The following is a 23,638-nucleotide window of genomic DNA, read 5'->3' as shown; positions in this document are numbered from 1 at the left end:
CAAAATTGGTAAAATTCCAAAAAATTCACAAATTTTGAACTAAAATTTCCTCAAAAATTGCAAAAAATTCAAAAAAATCCCAAAATTCCAAAATATTCCCATTAAAATCGGCCGAGGTCGGCAGAAAATTCAGCCAAAATTCCACAAAATTCCACAAAATTCCCAAAATTTCTGTGAAATTCCTCAAAATTCTGCCTAATTAAAAACAAAAAATCCCCAAAAATTCCCCAAAATTAAAAAAAAAATCAAAAAAATCTCAAAAATTCCCCAAAATTCCAAAAAAAATTGTCCCAAAATTCCCCAAAAAATCCCCCAAATTAAAAAAAAAACCCCAAATTCTCCAAATTCTCTCAAAATTCCCAAAAATTCTCAAAAAAAAAACCCCTAAATATCCCCAAGAACTGAAAAATGATCCCAAAAAATTCCAAGAAATCACCAAAAAAATAAAAAAATCCTCAAAAATCCCCCCAAAATTCCCCCAAATAATAAAAAAAAAACTCCAAAAATCCCCCCAAAATTCCCAAAAAATAAAAAAAAAATCCCCCCAAATTCCCCTCAAAATTAAAAAAAAAAATCCCAAAATTTCAAAATATTCCCATTAAAATCGGCCGAGATTGGCAGAAAATTCAGCCAAAATTCCACAAAATTCCACAAAATTCCCAAAATTTCTGTGAAATTCCTCAAAATTCTGCCTAATTAAAAACAAAAAATCCCTAAATTTCCCCAAAATTAAAAAAAATCCCAAAAATTCTCCAAAAATTATAAAAAAAAAAAGCCCCAAAATTCCCCAAAATTAAAAAAAAAAATCTCAAAAAATTCCCCAAAATTCCAAAAAAAAATTGTCCCAAAATTCCCCCAAATTCCCCAAATTTAAAAAAAACCCCAATTTATCCAAATTCTCTCGGAATTCCCAAAAATTCTCAAAAAATCCCAAAAATGTCCCCCAAAATTCCCCAAAAAATCGCAAAAAATCCCCCAAAATTAAAAAAAAAACCCCAAATTCTCCAAATTCTCTCAAAATTCCCAAAAATTCTCAAAAAAACTCCCAAAATATCCCCCAAAAATATATATTAAAAAAACCAAACCCAAAATTGCCGAGAAATCTCCCCAAAATTAAAAAAAATCCCCAAAAAATACCCCCAAAAATTCCAAAAAATTCCCAAAAAACCCACCCCAAAATCGCAAAAAAATCCTTAAAAAATCCCTCAAAATTCCCCAAAAAATCCAAAAAATCTCCCAAAATTCCCAAAAAATCCCCCCAAAAATTACGAAAAAATCCCCAAAAAATCCCCAAAAAATGCACCCAAATCCCCCAAAATCCCCCCAAAAATTCCCCAAAAAATCACCCAAGAAATCCCCCCAAAATTAAAAAAAAATCCCAAAAAATCCCCCCAAAATTCCCCCAAAATCCTCCAAAAATTCCCCAAAAATTCCCCAAAAAATCCCCCAAAATTCCCCCAAAAATTCCCCAAACTTTCCCCAAAAATCCCCCAAAATTACTAAAATTCCCCCCCCAAAAAAAATCCCAAAAAAATCCCCCCAAAATTACCCAAAAAATTCCCAAAACTTCCCCCAAAAATTCCCAAAATCCCCCAAAAAAGCCCCAAAAATTCCCAAAAATTCCAAAAAAATTCCCAAAAATTTCCCCAAAAATTCCCAAAAAAATCCCAAAAATTCAAAAAATACCCAAAAAAATCCCCCAAAATTCCCAAAAATTTCCCCAAAAAAACCCCAAAAATTCCCAAAAAATTTCCCCAAAAAATCCCCAAAAAATCCAAAAAAATTCCCCAAAAATTCCCAAAAATTTCCCCAAAAATTCCCAAAAAATCCCAAAAATTCCCCAAAATGCCAAAAAAAATTCCCAAAAATTCCCCAAAAAATCCTCCAAAAATTCCCAAAAATTCCCCAAAAAAATCCTCCAAAAATTTCCAAAAATTCCCCAAAAAATCCCAAAATCCCCCAAAAATTCAAAAAAAAATTCCCAAAAAATCCCTCAAAAATGCCCAAAAAATCCCCAAAAAATTCCCCAAAAATTCCCCCCAAAAATTAAAAAAAATCCCCCCAAAATTCCCCAAAAATTTCCCAAAAATTCCCCAAAAATCCCCGGAAAATTCCCAAAAATTTCCCCCCAAAATCCCCCCAAAATCCCCAAAAAATTCCAAAAAAAAATTCCCAAAAAAATCCCTCAAAAATTCCCCCAAAAAATTACAAAAAAAAAATCCCAAAAAATTCCCAAAAATTCCCAAAAAATCCCCAAAACTCCCCAACTTCCGGCCCCGCCCTCACCTGCTCACCAGGTGCTCCAGGGGCGCCCCCAGGTGGAGCCGGAGGCGGGAACCGAACCCTGGGGGGAGGGGCAGGTGACGTCATCCAGGTGTGCCCAGGTGTGCCCAGGTGAGCCCAAAACCTTCCCAGGTGTGCCCAGGTAACTCCAAATCCCCCCCAGGTGTGCCCAGGTAACTCCAAAAGCCCCTCAGGTGTGCCCAGGTGTGCCCAAAATCCCACCCAGGTGTGCCCAGGTAACTCCAAATCCCGCCCAGGTGTGCCCTGGTGAGCCCCAAAACCCCTCCAGGTGTGACTGGGAAACCCCAAATTCCCCCAAAATCCTTCCCAGGTGTGCCCAGGTGTGCCCAAATCTCCTCCAGGTGTGCCCAGGTGTGCCCAGGTACGTCTATCCCCCCCCAGGTGTGCCCAGGTGAGCCCCAAACCCCTCCAGGTGTGACTGGGAAACCCCAAATTCCCCCAAAATCCCCCCCAAATCCTGCCCAGGTGTGCCCAGGTGTGCCCAGGTGTGCCCAGGTGCCCCCAGGTAACTTCAAACCCCCCCAGGTGCCCCCCAGGTGTGCCCAAAGCCCCCCTCAGGTGTGCCCAGGTGTGCCAAAAACCTGCCCAGGTGTGCCCAGGTGTGCCCAGGTAACTCCAAATCCCCCCCAGGTGTGCCCAGGTGTGCCCAGGTAACTCCAAATCCCCCCCAGGTGTGCCCAGGTGAACCCAAATCCCCTCCAGGTGTGCCCAGGTGTATCCCAGGACTCCCCAGGTGCCCCCAGGTGTGCCCAGGAGCCCCCAGGTGCCCCCAGGTGCCCCCAGGTGTGCCCAACCCCCCCCCCAGGTGTGCCCAGGAGCCCCCAGGTGTGCCCAGGTGTGCCCAGGTGTCCCCAGGTGTGCCCAGGTGTCCCCAGGTGTGCCCAGGTGTGCCCAGGTGTGCCCAAATCCCCCAGGTGTGCCCGGGTGCCCCCAGGTGCCCCCAGGTGTGCCCAGGTGTATCCCAGGTGTGCCCAGGTGTGCCCAGGTGTGCCCAAATCCCCCCAGGTGCCCCCAGGTGTGCCCAACCCCGCCCCAGGTGTGCCCAGGTGTATCCCAGGTGTGCCCAGCTGCCCCCAGCTGCCCCCAAGAGTCCCCAGGTGTGCCCAGGTGTATCCCAGGTGTGCCCAGGAGCCCCCAGGTGTGCCCAGGTGTGCCCAGGTGTATCCCAGGTGTGCCCAGGTGTGCCCAGGTGTGCCCAAATCCCCCCAGGTATATCCCAGGTGCCCCCAGGTGTGCCCAGGTGCCCCCAGGTGTGCTCAGGAGCCCCCAGGTGTGCCCAGGTGTGCCCAGGTGCCCCCAGGTGCCCCCAGGTGTGCCCAGGTGCCCCCAGGTGCCCCCAGGTGTGCTCAGGAGTGCTCAGGAGCCCCCAGGTGTGCCCAAGTGTGCCCAGGTGTATCCCAGGTGTGCCCAGGTGTGCCCAGGTGTGCCCAAATCCCCCCAGGTATGCCCAGGTGCCCCCAGGTGCCCCCAGGTGTGACCAAAACCTCCCCAAGGTGTGCCCAGGTGTGCCCAGGTGTATCCCAGGTGTGCCCTGGTGTGCCCAGGTGCCCCCAGGTGCCCTCACCTGGCAGCAGCGGCTCCCTGGGGTTCACCTGCTGGGGGCGGGGCAGCTCCAGCTCCACCCCGCCCTTTCCTCGCCAGGCCACGCCCCTCTCTCCGCCGGCCCCGCCCCCTCGCAGGGCCCAGCCAATGGCGAGGCGGAGGCGGGGCCGGTTCAGGGAGGTCAAGGTGAGGGGAGCCCAGGGCGGCCAGGTTGGAGCCCAGGTGAGCGGCCAGGAGCAGCCCCAGCACGGCCCAGGTGAGGCTGGACAGGTGAGGGGCGTGGCCAGGTGAGATGGGACACGCCCCCATTCCGGATAGGCCACGCCCACTTTCAGAAAAGCCACGCCCAGTTTCAGAAAGGCCACGCCCACCTCACCTGAGAGCACCCAGACCACACCTGGGCCACGCCCACATTGCCTGGACCACGCCCAGGTGAGCCTGGACAGGTGAGGGGTGGGGCTAAGTGAGGCTGGGAGACGCCCACTTTTGTTAGGACACGCCCCATTCCCCAATAGGCCACACCCACCTCATCTAGCAGAGCCTAAAGCGCACCTGGGCCACGCCCAGCTCACCTGGGCCACGCCCACATCGCCTGGACCACGCTCAGGCGAGGCTGGACAGGTGAGATGGGGCACACCCACTTCTGATAGGCCACGCCCAGTTTCCAATAGGCCACACCCACCCCACCTAGCAGAGCCTAAACCTCATATAGGCCACGCCCACCTCATTTTGGCCACGCCCACATCGCCTGGACCACGCCCAGGTGAGCCTGGACAGGTGATGGGGCGTGGCCACGTGACACTGGGACACGCCCCTTTGCCGACAGGCCACGCCCACCTCACCTGGGAGAGCCCAGATCTCATCTGGGTGGGACCTGAGGCCACGCCCACCTCACCTGAAACACCTGAACACCGTTTGGCCCCCTCCCCCTTTCCCCAAACCCCGCCCCATTCAAGCCCCACCCCTTGAAGCCCCTCCCCTTTAAGCACCTCCCTTTTAGGCCCCTCCCATTCTCAAGCCCCTCCCCTTTAAGCCACTCCCACTTCCCCACTGTAAGCAAGCCACGCCCCTCCCCAAGCCCCACCCACTAAAGAAGCCCCACCCCATTTTAACCCCACCCCTTTAAGCCCCTCCTAATTTTAACCGCACCCCTTTTTGAAGCCACACGCACTAGAGACCACACCCAAATTAAACCACACCCCCAAAGCTCCTCCCCTTTAGGCCACACCCCTTTCCACACTCACCTCTATTTAGGCTCACCCCTTTGCTATTTTTGTCTTAGCCCCCGCCCCTTGGCCCCGCCCACCCCCTTGGCCCCGCCCCTCACCATGGCCCGCGCCGTCCAGCAGGGGGAGCAGGAGCAGCGACAGCAACAGCCCCGCCCCGTTCACCAGCGTCTCCTGCCCAGCACAGACCAGTACGGACCAGTAAGGACCAGTATAAACCAGTATGGACCAGTATAAACCAGTAAGGACCAGTATAAACCAACATGGACCAGTATAAACCAGTATGGACTGGTATAAACCAGTACAGACCAGTATAAACCAGTACAGACCAGTACGGACCAGTATGAACTGGTATAAACCAACAGGGACCAGTATAAACCAGTATAAACCAGTATGGACCAATATGGACCAGTATAAACCAGTACGGACCAGTATGGACCAGTACAGACCAGTATAAACCAGTACAGACCAGTACAGACCAGTATGGACTGGTATAAACCAGTACAGACCAGTATAAACCAGTACAGACCAGTATAAACCAGTACGGACCAGTATAAACCAGTATAGACCAGTATAAACCAGTACGGACCAGTACGGAACAGTATGGACCAGTATGGATTGGTATAAACCAGTATGGACCAGTAAGGACCAGTATAAACCAGTACAGACCAGTATAGACCAGTATGGACCAATATAAACCAGTATGGACCAGTATAAACCAGTATGGACCAGTATAAACCAGTACAGACCAGTATAAACCAGTATAGCCAGTATAAACCAGTATGGACCAGTACAAACCAGTACAGACTGGTATAAACCATTGTGTTCCAGTATGGACTGGTATAAACCAGTATGGACCGGTATAAACCAGTACAGACCAGTATAAACCAATATGGACCAGTATAAAGCATTGTGGACCAGTATATACCAGTATAAACCACTATGGACCAGTATAAACCAGTATGGACCAGTATGGACCAGTATAAACCAATATGGACCAATACAGACCAGTATGGACCAGTATAAAACAGTATAAACCAGTCTGGACTGTCACAATCCCCTCCAATCCCCTCCCAGTCCCCTCCCAGTCCAAACCAGTGCTCCCAGTCCCACCTGGCTGCTGTCCTTGGCAGCCATCTTGGATTACATGACTTGGCAGCCATATTGGTTAAGTAACTCAGCACCACTATAAACCAGTATAAACCAGTATAAACCAGTTTGGACTGTCCCCAATCCCCTCCCCAATCCCCTCCCAGTCCAAACCAGTGCCTCCCAGTCCCACCTGGCTGCTGTCCTTGGCGGCCATCTTAGATTACATTATTTGGCCGCCATCTTGGATTGGGGAGCTCACTTAGCACTATAAACCAGTATAAACCAGTATAAACCAGTATAAACCAGTCCGACCTGTCCCAATCCCCTCCCAATCCCCTCCCAGTCCAAACCAGTTCTCCCAGTCCCACCTGGCTGCTGTCCTTGGCGGTCCATCTTAGATTACATTATTTGGCTGCCATCTTGGATTGGGAGCTCAGTTAGCACTATAAACCAGTATAAACCAGTATAAACCCAGTCTGGACTGTCCCAATCCCCTCCCAGTCCCCTCCCAGTCCAAACCAGTGCTCCCAGTCCCACCTGGCTGCTGTCCTTGGCGGCCACGTCGGCCACGTTGGTCCCTCGGGCCTGGTGCACGGCCAGGGCCGCCCTGGTGGCGCCGCCGGCCACGCCCACCACGCACTGCGACCAGTACGAACCAGTATGAACCAGTATGGACCAGTATGGACCGGTATGAACCGGTTTAAACCAGTATAAATGTGAAAAAAACAGGATAAACCAGTATAAACCAGTAAGCTCCCATTGCCTCCCAGTATCGTCCCAGTCCCTCCCAGTTCCCTCCCAGTATGGACCAGTAACATCCCAGTTCATCCCAGTTCCCTCCCAGTTCATCCCAGTTCATCCCAGTCCGTCCCAATTCATTCCCAGTTTGTCCCAGTATAAACCAGTTCCCTCCCAGTTCCCTCCCAGTTCATTCCCAGTCCATCCCAGTATAAACCAGTTCCCTCCCAGTTCATCCCAGTTCCCTCCCAGTCCATCCCAATTCATTCCCAGTCTGTCCCAGTATAAACCAGTATAAACCAGTTCCCTCCCAGTTCATCCCAGTCCGTCCCAATTCATTCCCAGTCCGTCCCAGTATAAAACCAGTATAAACCAGTTCCCTCCCAGTTCCCTCCCAGTTCCCCCCAGCCTCACCCTGGCGGCGGCCGCCATGACCAGGAGGGCGGGGCCGAGGCTCAGCCAATGGGGTGCGAGGATCTCCAGCACCAGCGCGACGTCATTGAGCACGTCCGCCATGAACCTGGGGGCGGGGCTTGCCCTAATTTGGAGTTGTGGGCGTGGCATGGCCATATATGGCAAGGGAAGGGCGGAGCTTTGGGATTTGGGGCAATTTATGATAATGAAGGGGCGGGGCTTAGGTGGGCGTGGCCTGATATGGGAAAAAGGGCGGGGCTTGAGGGAAGGGTGGGGGGCGTGACCAGCCCATCTATGACAAAGGGGGTGGAGCTTAATGTACGATGCCATATACGGCAAAGGGGTGGAGCCTAAGGATCACCGCCATATACGGTAAAAAGGGGTGGGGCTTAAGTATGGCACCCTATAACCATATATGGAAAAGAGGCGTGGCTGAGGCCCAGTGCCATATATGGCGAAGGGGGTGGGGCTTAATGTCTGCTGCCATATTGGCAAAGAGGGCAGGGCTTAAACGCTGCTGCCATACATGGCAGGGAAGGGGCGGGGCTTAGGGGCGGGAACAGGACCCACTGCCATATAAGGGAAAAGGGGCGGGGCCTCACCGCCATTGCTTGGCCTCGCAGTCCAGGTGGCTCCTGGGGGAGGGAAACCAGTACAAACCAGTATGGACCAGTATGGACCAGTACAAACCAGTACGGACCAGTACAAACCAGTATGGACCAGTATGGACCAGTACAGACCAGTACAAACCAGTATGGACCAGTACAAACCAGTACAGACCAGTATAAACCAGTATGGACCAGTATAAACCAGCAAAGGCCTCCCAGTCCATTCCCAGTCCATTCCCAGTATATTCCAGTACATCCCAGTCCATCCCAGTGCACTCCCAGTTGATCCCAATCCCTCCCAGTTTATCCCAGTATGACCAGTTCCCTCCCGCTTCCCTCCCAGTATATCCCAGTCCATCCCAGTTTATCCCAGTATATCCCAGTCCAGTCCATCCCAGTCCATCCCAGTCCATCCCAGTCCCTCCCAGTCCATTCCCAGTTTATCCCAGTTCCCTGCCAGTTGATCCCAGTCCCTCCCAGTCCATTCCCAGTCCATTCCCAGTATAAACCAGTATATCCCAGTATAACCCAGTCCATCCCAGTTTATCCCAGTTCCCTCCCAGTCTATTCCCAGTCCCTCCCAGTCCCTCCCAGTTTATCCCAGTACAAACCAGTTCCCTCCCAGTCCATCCCAGTCCCTTCCAGTTCCATCCCAGATCCCTCCCAGTTTATCCCAGTATATCCCAGTTCCCTCCCAGTCCCTCCCAATCTCTCCCAGTCCATCCCAGTATATCCCAGTATAACCCAGTCCATTCCCAGTTTATCCCAGTTTATCCCAGTAAATCCCAGTATATCCCAGTCCACCCCAGTCCATTCCCAGTCTATCCCAGTATATCCCAGTTCCCTCCCAGTCCCTCCCAATCCCTCCCAGTCCATCCCAGTATAACCCAGTCCATCCCAGTCCCCTTCCAGTCCATCCCAGTTTATCCCAGTCCATCCCAGTATATCCCAGTATATCCCAGTCCATTCCCAGTATATCCCAGTCCCTCCCAGTATATCCCAGTATATCCCAGTCCATCCCAGTTCACCCAGCTCACCCCTGCAGGCACACGAAGCTGATCCTGGTGAGGATCCCGACCCCGTCTGAGGGAAAATCGGGAACGGGGCTGGGAATGCGGGGAATTGGGGAATTCCGGGAATTCCGGAATTCTGGGAATTTTGGGAATTCTGGGAAGTGTGGGAATTTGGGATGGAATTCTGGGAATTCTGGGGTGGAATTCTGGGAATTGTGGGTGGGAATTTTGGGAATTCTGGAATTCTCGGATGGAATTTTGGAATTTTGGGTGGGAATTCCTGGATTTTTGGGAATTGTGGGAATTCTGGGATGGAATTTTGGGAATTTTGGGAATTCTGGGAGGAATTTTGGGATTATGGGTGGAATTCTGGGAGGAATTTTGGGAATTTTGGGTGGGAATTCCTGGATTTTTGGGAATTGTGGGAATTCTGGGATGGAATTTTGGGAATTTTGGGAATTCTGGGAGGAATTTTGGGATTATGGGTGGGAATTCTGGGAATTCTGGGAGGAATTTTGGGAATTTTGGGAATTCTGGGAATTTGGGGATGGAATTTGGGGATTTTGAGATGGAATTTGGGAATTCTGGGATGGAATTTTGGGATTTTGAGATGGAATTTTGGGAATTCTGGGATGGAATTTTGGGAATTGTGGGAATTCTGGGATTTCTGGGAATTCCGGGAATTCCGGGAATTTGGGATGGAATTTTGGGAATTCTGGGAATTCTGAGAACTCTGGGAATTCGGGGGTGGAATTTTGGAATTCTGGGAATTTTGGGAATTCTGGGATGGAATTTTGGGATTTTCATGAGAATCTCGGGATCTTTGTTGGAAATTCCTGATTTTTTTGGGAATTCTGGGAATTTTTGGTTGGGAATTCCTGGATTTTTTTTTTTGGGAATCCCGGGATTTTTTTGGGAATTCCAAGACATTTTTTTAGGAATTCCAGGAATTTTTTTTGGGGAATTCCAGGAATTTTTGGTTGAGAATTCTGGCTTTTTTTTTTTTTGGGAAATTCTGGCTTTTTTTTGTTGGGAATTCCAGGATTTCTTTGGGAATTCCAGGTATTTTTTTTAGGAATTCCAGGATTTTTTTTTTGGGAATTCCAAGACATTTTTTGGGATAATTCAGGGATTTTTTTTTTTGGTGAATTCTGGGGTTTTTTGGGAATTCTGGGGGTTTTTTGGGGAATTCTGGGACTTTTTTGGGAGGGAATTCCAGGATTTTTTTCTTGGGAATTCAAGAATATTTTTACTGGGAATTCCAGGATTTTTTTTTAGGAATTCCAGGATTTTTTTTTTTGGGGGAATTCCAGGATTTTTTTGGGAATTCTGGGATTTTTTTGTTGGGAATCCCGGAATTTTGTTGGGAATTCCAGGAATTTTTTTTTTAGGAATTCCGGGTTTTTTTGGGGGGGGAATTGCAGGATTTTTTGTTGGCAATTCCAGGATTTTTTTTGGGAATTCCAGGATTTTTTTTGGGGGAATTGCAGGAATTTTTGCTTGGCAATTCCAGGATTTTTTTTGGGAATTCCAGGACTTTTTTTTGGGGAATTGCAGGAATTTTTGCTTGGCAATTCCAGGATTTTTTGGGAATTCCAGGAATTTTTGGTTGGGAATTCCAGGATTTTTTTGGGAATTCTGAGATTTTTTTGGGAGGGAATTCCAGGATTTTTTTTTGTTGGGAATTCTGCATTTTTTTGGGAATTCCAGGAATTTTTGGGAATTCCAAGACATTTTTTTGGGGAATTCCGGGATTTTTTTGTTGGCAATTCCAGGATTCTTTTTTTTGGCAATTCCAGGATTTGTTTTGGGGAATTCCAGGATTTTTTTTGGCAATTCCAGGATTTTTGGGGAATTGCGGCCCCACCTCGCAGCAGCCAGGTCAGCGCGGCCCCGGTGACGGAGGCGGCGCCGTCGCCGACCCCGACGGCCTCGAGCACGGCCCGGGCGGAGAGAGACGAGCACAGAGAGGAGCAGAGGGCCTGAAAAAACCAGTTCAAACCAGTTTCAAACCAGTTCGGACCAGTATGGACCAGTATGGACACAAAAAACCCCGTTAAAATCCATAGAAACCAGTATAAACCAGTATAGACCAGTATAAACCAGTATGGACCCAAAAAACCCCGTTAAAATCCATAGGAACCAGTATAAACCAGTATAGACCAGTATAAACCAGTATAAACCAGTATGGACAGAGACAGACGAGCACAGAGAGGAGCAGAGCGCCTGCAAAAACCAGTTCAAACCAGTTCAGACCAGTATAAACCAGTACAGACCAGTATGGACCCAAAAAACCCCGTTAAAATCCATAGAAACCAGTATAAACCAGTATAGACCAGTATAAACCAGTATGGGCGGAGAGAGACGAGCACAGAGAGGAGCAGAGGGCCTGAAAAAAACAGTTCAAACCAGTTCAAACCAGTATAAACCAGTATGGACCAGTTCGGACCAGTATGGACACAAAAAACCCCGTTAAAATCCATAGAAACCAGTATAAACCAGTATAGACCAGTATAGACCAGTATAAACCAGTATGGACACAAAAAACCCCATCGAAATCCATATAAATCCATATAAACCAGTATAAACCAGTATAAACCAGTATGGGCTGAGAGAGATGAGCACAGAGAGGAGCAGAGGGCCTGAAAAAACCAGTTCAAACCAGTTCAGGCCAGTAATAAACCAGTATGGACCAGTATAAACCAGTATAAACCAGTATGGACACAAAGAACCCTGTTAAAATCCATAGAAACCAGTAAAAACCAGTATAAACCAGTATAAGTCAGGATGGACCAATGGCTGGCCATAATGGGGCGGCCATCTTAGATTTAGTGTCTGGCGGCCATTTTGGGTGGCCATCTTGTAAACGCCAATGGGGGCGGCCATTTTGGGCGGCCATTTTGTTGGCTGTATTGGATAAGTCCCTTAAACTTGCTATAAACCAGTATAAACCAGTATAAACCAGTATAAACCAGTATAAATCAGTATAGACCAGTATGGACAGAGAGAGACGAGCACAGAGAGGAGCAGAGGGCCTGAAAAAACCAGTTCAAACCAGTTCAGACCAGTATAAACCAGTATGGACCAGTATAAACCAGTATAAACCAGTATGGACACAAAGAACCCTGTTAAAATCCATAGAAACCAGTATAAACCAGTATAAACCAGTATGGACCAGTATAAACCAGTATAAGTCAGGATGGACCAATGGCTGGCCATAATGGGGCGGCCATCTTAGATTTAGTGTCTGGCGGCCATTTTGGGTGGCCATCTTGTAAACGCCAAAGGGGGCGGCCATTTTGGGTGGCCATTTTGTTGGCTGTATTGGATAAGTCCCTTAAACTTGCTATAAACCAGTATAAACCAGTATAAACCAGTATAAACCAGTATAGACCAGTATGGACAGAGAAAGACGAGCACAGAGAGGAGCAGAGTGCCTGAAAAAACCAGTTCAAACCAGTTCGGACCAGTATAAACCAGTATAAAAAACCGCCTCCAACGATTTTTTCCCCACTTTTAACCCTTTCATCCCCTCCCAGTCCCTCCCAGTTCATTCCCAGTCCAAACCAGTCCCTCACAGTCCAAACCAGTATAAACCAGTATAACCCAGTCCAAACCAGTCCAAACCACTCCAAACCAGTCCCTCCCAGTGTAAACCAGTCCAAACCACTCCAAACCAGTCCCTCCCAGTATAAACCAGTCCCTCCCAGTCCCTCCCAGTCCAAACCAGTATAACCCAGTCCCTCCCAGTATAACCCAGTCCAAACCACTATAAACCGGTTTATCCCAGTCCAAACCAGTCCAAACCAGTATAACCCACTCCAAACAAGTCCCTCCCAGTATAAACCAGTCCCTCCCAGTCCCTCCCAGTCCAAACCAGTCCCTCACAGTCCAAACCAGTATAAACCAGTATAAACCAGTCCGTCCCAGTATAAACCAGTCCAAACCAGTATAACCCAGTTTATCCAGTATAAACCAGTCCCTCCCAGTCCCTCCCAGTCCAAACCAGTATAAACCAGTCCAAACCAGTCCCCCCCAGTATAACCCCGTTTATCCCAGTATAAACCAGTCCCTCCAGTATAACCAGTCCCTCCCAGTACAAACCAGTCCAAACCAGTCCCTCCCAGTCCCTCCCAGTATAACCCAGTCCAAACCAGTCCAAACCAGTCCAAACCAGTATAACCCAGTATAAACCAGTATAACCCAGTCCCTCCCAGTATAACCCATTCCAAACCAGTATAACCCAGTCCCTCCCAGTATAACCCAGTATAACCCAGTATAAACCAGTATAACCCATTCCAAACCAGTATAACCCAGTCCCTCCCAGTATAACCCAGTATAACCCAGTATAAACCAGTATAACCCAGTCCAAACCAGTCCAGCCCAGTACCTGCAGGCTGTCCCAGGCCTGGTAGGCGCCGTAGTCGGGGCTGACGCTCTCGGGGAAGCCCTGGGGGAGCAGCAGCCGCTGGGAATTCCCAAAATTCCCCAAAATTCCCGGAAAATTCGGGGGGAAAAGGGGGAAAGGTCAGCGGGGGAGGGGAAAGGGAACAGAATTCCCAAAAAATCCCCCAAATTCCCCCCAAAATTCCCAAAAATTCCCAAAAATTCTGCAAAAATTCCCCCAAAAATTCCCAAAAATTTTCTCCCAAAAATTTTCCCCAAAAATTCCCCAAAATTCCAAACATTTCCCCAAAAATTCCCGAAATTCCCCCACAAAATTCCCGAAAAATTCCCCCCCAAAATTTCCCAAAAATTCCCGAAAAATTCCCCCCAAAAAATTCCCAAAAATTCCCTGAAAATTACAAAGATTTCCCAAAAATTCCCAAAAATTCCCAAAAAATCCCAAAAAATTCCCCCAAAATTCCAAAAAAATTCCCCCATATTTCCCCAAAATTCCCAAAAATTAAAAAAAAAAATGCCCCCAAAATTCCCCAAAATTTCCCCAAAATTCCAAAAAAATTGCAAAAATTTCCCCAAATTCCTGGAAAATTTGGGGGGAAAAGGGGAAAATGTCAGTGGGGGAGGGGAAAGGGAACGGAATTCCCGAATAATCCCCCAAATTCCCCCCAAAATTCCCAAAAATTCCCAAAATATTCCCAAAAATTCTCCCCAAAAATGCTTAAAATTTTCCCCAAAAATTTCCCAAAATTCCCCAAAAATTCCCGAAAATTTCCAAAATTCACCAAAATTCCTCCCAAAATTCCCAAAAATTTCTCCCAAAAATTCCCCAAAAAATTCCCAAAAATTCCCCCAAAAATTCCCAAAAATTCCAAACATTTCCCCCAAAAATTCCCGAAATTCCCAAAAATTTCCCAAAATTCCCGAAAATTCCCCCCAAAATTTTCAAAAAATTCCCCAAAATTCCAAACATTTCCCCAAAAAGTCCCAAAAACAATTCCCCAAAATTCCCCCCAAAAATTCCCCCAAAAATTCCTAAAAATTTTCCCCCAAATTCCCAAGAATTCCCCCCCAAATTCCCCAAAATTTTCCCCAAAAATTCCCCCAAAAATTCCCAAAAACAATTCCTGAAAATTCCCTCCAAAAATCCCCCCCCCAAAATCCCCAAAAAAATTCCTAAAAAATTCCCCCCAAACTCCCAAAAATTCCCCCAAAAAATCCCCAAAATTCCCCCAAAATTCCGAAATATTCCCAAAATTTCCCCCAAAATTTCCCCCCAAAATTTCCCCAATTCCCCCCAAAAATTCCCAAAATTTTCCAACAAATTCCCAAAAAATTCCTCCCCCAAATTTCCCAAATTTCCCCCAAAATCCCCAAAATTTTCCCCAAAAAATCCCCAAAATTCCCAACTCCTCCCCCCCCTCCATTCCCGCGTTCCGCGCTCCGGGATTTCGCGCTCACCGCGGGCCGCCCTGCGCAGAGTCTCGCGAGATTTGGCGGCGCCGCGAGACCGCGAGATTTCCCGGGAGCCCCAGAAAACGCGGCACTGGATCGCGGCTGGAAGCGGAGCGGGGGGAAATGGGAATTTTTTGGGGATTTTTTGGGGAATTTTTGGGGGATTTTTGGGATTTTTTTTGGTTTTAGGAGAATTTTGGGGGAATTTGGGGGATTTTGGGGGGTTTAAGGAGGTTTTTGGGGACATTTTGGGGATTTTTGGGGGATTTTTTGGAGGATTTTTGGAATTTTTGGGGATTTTTTGGGGGATTTTGGGGAATTTTTTGTGGGTTTTTTTTGGGATTTTTGGGGGATTTTCTTGGAATTTTTTGGGAGTTTTGGGGGATAATTTTGGGGAAATTTTGGAGGATTTTTTGGGAATTTTTTTTGGGATTTTTTGGGATTTTTTGGAGGATTTTTGGAATTTTTGGGGATTTTTTTGGGGGAAAATTTTGGGAAAATTTTGGGGATTTTGGGGGATTTTTTGGGGAAATTTTGGGAATTTTTTGTGGTTTTTGGGGAATTTTTTTTGGGATTTTTTGGGGAAATTTTGGGATTTTTTCCGGGATTTTTTGGGAATTTTTTTGACATTTTGGGGGAAAATTTTGGGAAAATTTTTGGGATTTTGGGGATTTTTTTGTAGTTTTTTGGGAATTTTTTTTGGATTTTTTCGGGATTTTTTGGAGGATTTTTGCAATTTTTTGGGAGATTTTGGGGGATAATTTTGGGGAAATTTTGGGGATTTTTTTTTTGATTTTTCGGAATTTTTTGGGGGATTTTTTGGGGAAATTTTGGAATTTTTTGTGATTATTTTGGGATTTTTTTTCGGGATTTTTTTGACATATTGGGGGAAAATTTTGGGGATTTTGGGGGATTTTTTGGGAATTTTTTGGGGAATTTTTGTGGTTTTTTGGGAATTTTTTGGGGATTTTTTGGGGGGAATTTTGGGATTTTTGTGATTATTTTCGGGATTTTTTTGGGGATTTTTTTGGATTTTCTGAGACTTTTTGAGGATTTTTTTTAAATTAATTTTTGGAGGATTTTTGGAATTTTTTGGGGATTTTTTGGGGGATTTTGGGGAATTTTTTTGTGGTTTTTTGGGAATTTTTTGTAGAATTTTTTGGGAAATTTTTGGGAATTTTTAGTGGTTTTTTTTTATTTTTTTGTGGTTTTTGGGAATTTTTTGGATTTTTTCGGGATTTTTGGAGAGGATTTTTGGAATTTTTGGGGATTTTGGGGGATAATTTTGGGAAAATTTTGGGATTTTTTGGGATTATTTTGGGATTTCTTTCGGGATTTTTTTGAAATTTTGGGGGAAAATTTTGGGGATTTTGGGGATTTTTTGGGGAAATTTTGGGGAATTTTTTGTGGTTTTTGGGGAATTTTTTGGGGATTTTTTGGGGAAATTTGGGAAAATTTTGGGATTTTTTCCGGGATTTTTTGGGAATTTTTTTGACATTTTGGGGGAAAATTTTGGGAAAATTTTTGGGATTTTGGGGATTTTTTTGTGGTTTTTTGGGAATTTTTTTGGGATTTTTTCGGGATTTTTTGGAGGATTTTTGCAATTTTTGGGAGATTTTGGGGGATAATTTTGGGGAAATTTTGGGGATTTTTTTTTAATTTTTTGGAATGTTTTTGGGGGATTTTTTGGGGAAATTTTGGGATTTTTTTGTCATTATTTTGGGATTTTTTTCGGGATTTTTTGGACATTTTGGGGGAAAATTTTGGGAAGATTTTGGGGATTTTGGGGGATTTTTTGGGGAAATTTTGGGGATTTTTTGGGGAAATTTTGGAATTTTTTGGGGATTTTTGGGGGAAATTTTGGGATTTTTTCCGGGATTTTTTGGAATTTTTTGGGAGTTTTGGGGGATAATTTTGGGAAAAGTTTGGGGAATTTTTGGGGGTTTTTTCGGGAACTTTTGAGGATTTTTCTGGAAAATTTTTTGGAAATTTTGGGGATGATTTTGGGGAAATTTTCGGGAATTTTTTGGGGAATTCTTTTAGGATTTTTTGTGATTATTTTGGGATTTTTTGGGGGATTTTTTGGGGATTTTTTTGCCATTTTTGGGGATACTTTTGGGGAAATTTTGGGGAATTTTTTGTGGTTTTTTTGGGAATTTTTTGGGAACTTTTTTGGGGATGTTTTGAGGATTTTTTTGGGGATTTTTTGGAAATTTTGGGGATAATTTGGGGATTTTTTTGGGAACTTTTTTGGGATTTTTTGTGATTTTTTCGGGAGTTTTTGGGGATTTTTTTGGGATTTTTGGGGGGATAATTTGGAAAGTCTTGGGGAACTTTTCGGGATTTTTTTGGGGGATTTTTCAGGAGTTTTTGGGAATTTTTTTGGGGATGTTTTTTAAATTTTGGGGATAATTTTGGGGAAAATTTGGGGATTTTTTGAGGATTTTTTTGTGATTTTTTTGGGATTTTTGGGGATTTTTTGGGAATTCTTTGGGATTTTTTGGGGATTATTTTGGGGATTTTGGAGGATTTTTTTGGGGGATTTTTTGGGGGGATTTTTTTGAACTCTTGGGGAATAATTTTTGGAAAATTTGGGGAAATTTTGGGATTTTTTTTCAGGATTTTTGGGGATTTTTAGGGATTTTTTTCGGGATTTTTAGAGGGGATTTTTGGGGGACTTTTGAGGATTTTTTAAAATTATTTTTAGGGATTTTTTTGGAAATTTTGGGGGATAATTTTGGGACATTTTTTGGGGAATTTTGGGGGATTTTTGGGGATTTTTAGGTTTTTTTAGGGTGTTCTGACGGATTTTGTCCGATTTTTGGGGTTTTTTTTGGCTTTTAGGGGAATTTGGGGGAATTTCGGGACTTTTGGGCGTTTTAGGGAATTTTTTTGGGATTTTTTTTATTTTTTTGGGGGGAGTTTGGGGATTTTTTTCAGGATTTTTTCAGGATTTTCGCGATTTTTTTGGGGGATTTTTTTGGAATTTTGGGGGATTTTTTTTGACTCTTCAGGGCTTTCGGGGGGCTCGAGGAAAATTCGGGAAATTCGGGAATTTGGGGCAATTTTGGGCAATTTTGGGGCGATTTTGGGGCAATTTTGGGATTTTCGGTTTTCCGGGGCCGATTTTGGGTGAATTTGAGGCGATTTTGGAGCTCTCGGGGTCGATTTTTGATAATTTTGGGTTGCCGGATCCGATTTTTTGGGGTCCCGAGGGTGATTTTGGGGCATTTTTGGCCGATTTTTGGGGCATTTTTGGGCGATTTTGGGGCATTTTTGGCGTCTCCCCCCCTTCCCCGTTACCCTCCGGCCGCTCCATTGGCACTTCCGGCTGTCGGCACTTCCGGCTTCCGCTGTTGCCATGGGAACGACGGAGCCGCTCTAGCCACGCCCCGTTCCCCTCTCTATGGTCACGGCGGAGCCGCTCCGGCCGCGAGGCCTCCGGAACTCGATGGTGCCGCCGCGAAATGACCCCAAAATCCCCCAAAATTCACCCCAAAAATTCCTTCAAATCCCGCCCAAAATTCCCAAAATTCCCAAAATCCCGAATTTCCCTCCCCCCCACCCAGATCCCGCCCCCTGCTGGGATTTTTGGGGTTCCCAATGCCCCAAATTCCCTTTCAAGTCCTCCAAAATTCCCAAATTTCTCCCCCCAAAAATTCCCGAGAATGTCCCCAAATCCCCCAAAACTGCCCGAGTGACCAATGATCCCCAAATCCCCCAAAACTGCCCCGAGTGACCAATGAGTGACCAATGAGTGACCCCAGAGTGACCAATGAGGTGACCAATGAGTGACCAATGAGTGACCCCTGAGTGACCAATGAGTGAACCAGTGAGTGACCAATGAGTGGACCCCTGAGTGACCAATGAGTGACCCCTGAGTGACCAGTGAGTGACCAATGAGTGACCCCTGAGTGACCCCTGAGTGACCAATGAGTGACCCCTGAGTGACCAGTGAGTGACCCCTGAGTGACCAGTGAGTGACCCTGAGTGACCCCTGAGTGACCAGTGAGTGACCCCCGAGTGACCAATGAGTGACCAATGAGTGACCAGTGAGTGACCAATGAGTGACCCCCTGAGTGACCCCTGAGTGACCAGTGAGTGACCAATGAGTGACCAATGAGTGACCCCTGAGTGACCAATGAGTGACCCGAGTGACCAATGAGTGACCCGAGTGACCCTGAATGACAAATGAGTGACCCCTGAGTGACCAATGAGTGACCCTGAGTGACCAATGAGTGACCCTGAGTGACCCTGAGTGACCCCAGTGACCCTGAGTGACCACAGAGTGACCCCAGGACCCCCTCGAGTGCCCAGACCCCAAGTGACCCCTGAGTGACCAATGAGTGACCCCTGAGTGACCCCTGAGTGACCAATGAGTGACCCCTGAGTGACCAATGACCCCTGAGTGACCAATGAGCGACCCGAGTGACCAATGAGTGACCCTGAGTGACCCTGAGTGACCCCAGTGACCCTGAGTGACCACAGAGTGACCCCAGGACCCCCTCGAGTGCCCAGACCCCAAGTGACCCCTGAGTGACCAATGAGTGACCCCTGAGTGACCCCTGAGTGACCAATGAGTGACCCCTGAGTGACCAATGACCCCTGAGTGACCAATGAGCGACCCGAGTGACCAATGAGTGACCCCTGAGTGACCCGAGTGACCTGAGTGACCCCTGAGTGACCCTGAGTGACCCAAGTGACCCTGAGTGACCCAAGTGACCCCTGAGTGACCCTGAGTGACCCAAGTGACCCCTGAGTGGACCCCTGAGTGACCCCTGAGTGACCCCAATGACCCCTGAGTGACCAATGAGTGACCACAGAGTGACCCCAGGACCCCCCCCGACTGCCCAGAGTGACCCTGAGTGACCAATGAGTGACCCCTGAGTGACCCCTGAGTGACCAATGAGTGACCCTGAGTAGCCCCCAAATGACCCCTGAGTGACCCCGAGTGACCAGTGAGTGACCAATGAGTGACCCCCCAGTCCCCCAATGACTCCTGAGTGACCAATGAGTGACCCCTGAGTGACCCTGAGTGACCAATGAGTGACCAGTGAGTGACCTTGAGTGACCACTGAGTGACCCCAATGACCCCTGAGTGACCCTGAGTGACCAATGAGTGACCCTGAGTGACCCCTGAGTGACCAATGAGTGACCGCCCCGCACAGACTCCGCCCCCAGCGCGGGATCGGCTCCGAGCGATTTTATTTGGCTGGGAGGGAAAAGGGGGCGGGGGCCGGACAGGGGTCAAAGGTCAGGGGCTGGGGGAGGGGTCAAGGGGAAGTGGACCACTGGGAGGGGGGGGGAGGGGCCAGGTGGACACGGGGGGTGGTCAGTGGTCACTCTGGAGTGGCCCTTAGAGTGACCAGTGGTCACTTTGGGGGTGGGGCAGAGTGACCAGTGGTCACTTTGGGGCAAGCAGAGTGACCAGTGGTCACTCTGGGGTGGGCAGAGTGACCAGTGGTCACTTTGGGGTGAGCAGAGTGACCAGTGGTCACTTTGGGGTGAGCAGAGTGACCAGTGGTCACTCTGGGGTGGGCAGAGTGACCAGTGGTCACTTTGGGCTGGGCAGAGTGACCAGTGGTCACTTTGGGCTGGGCAGAGTGACCAGTGGTCACTCTGGGGTGGGCAGAGTGACCATGGGGTGACCAGGAGTGACCAGTGGTCACTTTGGGGTGGGCAGAGTGACCATGGGGTGACCAGGAGTGACCAGTGGTCACTTTGGGGTGAGCAGAGTGACCAGTGGTCACTTTGGGGTGGGCAAAGTGACCAGTGGTCACTTTGGGGTGGGCAGAGTGACCAGCGGTCACTTTGGGGGTGGGCAGAGTGACCATGGGGTGACCAGGAGTGACCAGTGGTCACTTTGGGGTGGGCAGAGTGACCATGGGGTGACCAGGAGTGACCAGTGGTCACTTTGGGGTGGGCAGAGTGACCATGGGGTGACCAGGAGTGACCAGTGGTCACTTCGGGGTGGTCAAGGGTGGCCTGGGGTGGTTAGGAGTGACCAGGGGTGGACAGGGGTCACTTTGGGGGTGGTCAAGGGTGGCCTGGGGTGGTCAGGAGTGACCAGGGGTGGCCGTAAGTGACCACTGGTCACCACGGGGTGGCCAGCGGTGACCACAGGTGGTCAGTGGTCAGCACGGAGTGACCACGGAGCGGTCATTGGTCAGCAAGGCGTGGTCAGGAGTGACCGCGGGGTGGCCACGCCGTGGGCGGAGGTGACCACGGGTCAGCACGGGGTGGTCAGCAATGGTCAGTGGTGGTCAGTGGTGGTCAGCGGTGGTCAGCGGTCATCACTGGTGGTCAGCGGTGGTCAGCGGTGGTCAGTGGTCATCACTGGTGGTCAGCGGTGGTCAGCGGTGGTCAGTGGTCATCACTGGTGGTCAGCGGTGGTCAGCGATGGTCAGTGGTGGTCAGCAGTGGTCAGTGGTCATCACTGGTGGTCAGCGGTGGTCAGCGATGGTCAGTGGTGGTCAGCGGTGGTCAGTGGTCATCACTGGTGGTCAGCGGTCATCAGTGGTGGTCAGTGGTGGTCAGTGATGGTCAGCGGTCATCACTGGTGGTCAGCGGTCATCACTGGTGGTCAGTGGCTATCACTGGTGGTCAGCAGTGGTCATAGGTCACCAAGGATGGACACAGATGACCACAGATGACCACAGATAACCACAGATGACCACAGATGACCGATGTCCACTGCGGGACGACCGCCGGCGCTCAGCCAATGCAAACGTGGTGGAAATCACGGCCGTGGTCACCAAGGATGGACACAGGATGACCATGGGTGGTCATTGGTGACTGCGGTCACCACAGATGACCGCTGGCCACCACAGGTGACCGCCAGCGCTCAGCTGATGTGGACGCGGTGGACGTCGTGCGCGCCGAAAGACGGACGTTGGATGACCATGGGTGGTCATTGGTTGCCATGGTCACCAAGGATGGCCATAAATGACCACAGATGACCGCAGATGACCACTGGCCACCACGGGACGAACGCCGGCGCTCAGCTGACGCAGACACGGCGGATGTCGTGCGCGCTGAAAGATGGACGTTGGATGACCCTGGGTGGCCATTGGTTGGCGTGGTCACCAAGGATGGCCATAAATGACCACAGATGACCACAGATGACCATGGCTGACCACAGATGACCGCAGATGACCACAGATAACCACAGATGACCGCAGATGACCGCTGGCCACCGCGGGACAACTGCCGGCGCTCAGCTGATGTGGACGCGGTGGAAGTTGTGCGCGCCGAAAGCACGGACGTTGGATGACCATGGGGTGGTCATTGGTTGCCGTGGTCACCAAGGATGGACACAGATGACCACAGATGACCACAGATGACCGCAGATGACCACAGATGACCGCAGATGACCGCAGATGACCACAGGTGACCACAGGTGACCACAGATGACCGCAGATGACCGCTGGCCGCCGCGGGACAACCGCCGGCGCTCAGCTGATGTAGACGCGGTGGAAATCATGCACACCGAAGGATGGACGTTGGGGTGACCACAGGTGGTCATTGGTGGCCGTGGTCACCAAGGATGGCCATAAATGACCACAGATGACCACAGATGACCACTGGTCACTGCAGGATGACCACCAGCGCTCAGCCGACGCAGACGCAGTGGAAGTTGTGCGTGCCGAAGGACGGACGTTGACCATGGATGACCATGGGTGGCCATTGGTGGCCGATGTCATCAAAGATGGACACAGATGACCGCAGATGACCGCAGATGACCACAGGTGACCACAGATGACCGCTGGCCACCACAGGTGACCGCCGGCGCTCAGCTGATGTAGACGCAGTGGAAGTCGTGCGCGCCGAAAGACGGACGTTGGATGACCATGGGTGGTCATTGGTTGCCGTGGTCACCAAGGATGGCCATAAATGACCACAGATGACCACAGATGACCACTGGTCACTGCAGGATGACCACCAGCGCTCAGCCGACGTAGACGCAGTGGAAGTTGTGTGTGCCGAAGGACGGACGTTGACCATGGATGACCATGGGTAGCCGTTGGTGGCTGATGTCATCAAAGATGGACACAGATGACCGCAGATGACCGCAGATGACCACAGGTGACCACAGATGACCGCTGGCCACCGCAGGACGACCGCCGGCGCTCAGCTGATGTAGACGCGGTGGAAGTCGTGCGCGCCAAAAGATGGACATTGAGTGACCATGGATGGTCATTGGTGGCTGCGGTCAGCAAGGATGGACACAGATGACCACTGGTCACCACAGATGACCGCAGATGACCACAGATGACCACTGGTCACCACAGATGACCGCCGGCGCTCAGCTGATGTAGACGCGATGGAAGTCGTGCGCGCCGAAGGCCGCGTTGCACTTGGGGCACTTCCTCTGGCGCGTGTCGTAGCGGCTCTTGACGCACTCGAAGCAGAAGACGTGGAAGCACTTGGTCAGCACCGCGTCCTTCTTGCGCGCGTTGCAGCACGGGCACGTCAGCCGGGCCTGGCCGGGGACGACAGCGGGTCAGCGCGGGGTCGTTAAAGGTCGTTAATGGTCATTAATGGTCGTTAACGGTCATTAAAGATCAGCCAAAGTCAACCAAGAGCGTTTGAAGTCGTTAAAGACCAACCGGGATCGTTAAAGGTCAACCAAGGTCATTAAAGGTCAACCGAAGCCACCAATGGTCAACCAAGAGTCAGCCATGATAATCTGAAGTCATTGAAGATCAACCAAGGTCATTAAAAGTCAACCAAAGTCGTTAAAGGGTCAACCAAGGTCACCAATGGTCAACCGAGATCGTTAAAGGTCAACCGAGGTCGTTAAAGATCAACCAAGATCGTTAAAGGACAACCAAAGCCACCAATG

At 48.9% G+C, this 23,638-nt stretch overlaps 2 protein-coding genes across 2 annotated transcripts in view; both read right to left on the bottom strand.

Moving 5' to 3' along the window:
- Positions 1-2,286: 2,286 nt before the first annotated feature.
- Positions 2,287-18,210, bottom strand: RUSF1 (RUS family member 1; the record flags this gene model as incomplete). The annotated part of the gene is given in 11 exon segments (XM_053969423.1): positions 2,287-2,344; positions 3,869-4,037; positions 4,039-4,217; positions 5,174-5,246; positions 6,702-6,803; positions 7,317-7,422; positions 7,919-7,951; positions 8,962-9,007; positions 10,805-10,919; positions 13,328-13,405; positions 18,097-18,210. Coding segments are annotated over 11 exon segments (1,019 nt in total), but the record flags the coding sequence as incomplete, so codon positions are not given.
- A 3,613-nt stretch (positions 18,211-21,823) lies between these two features.
- The window catches only part of LOC128802843 (E3 ubiquitin-protein ligase BRE1B-like), a gene marked incomplete at its 5' end in the record, with an annotated part of 38,709 nt that continues 36,894 nt past the window's right edge, over positions 21,824-23,638 (bottom strand). Inside the window, 2 exon segments of the mRNA XM_053969421.1 lie at positions 21,824-22,720; positions 22,904-23,275. Of these exon segments, the coding sequence (XP_053825396.1) occupies positions 23,099-23,275 (177 nt within the window).

This window comes from Vidua macroura, unplaced genomic scaffold (assembly GCF_024509145.1).
Source record: "Vidua macroura isolate BioBank_ID:100142 unplaced genomic scaffold, ASM2450914v1 whyUn_scaffold_202, whole genome shotgun sequence".
Classification (NCBI taxonomy): Eukaryota; Metazoa; Chordata; class Aves; order Passeriformes; family Viduidae; genus Vidua; species Vidua macroura.
This window is presented reverse-complemented; position numbering and strand designations above follow the sequence as displayed.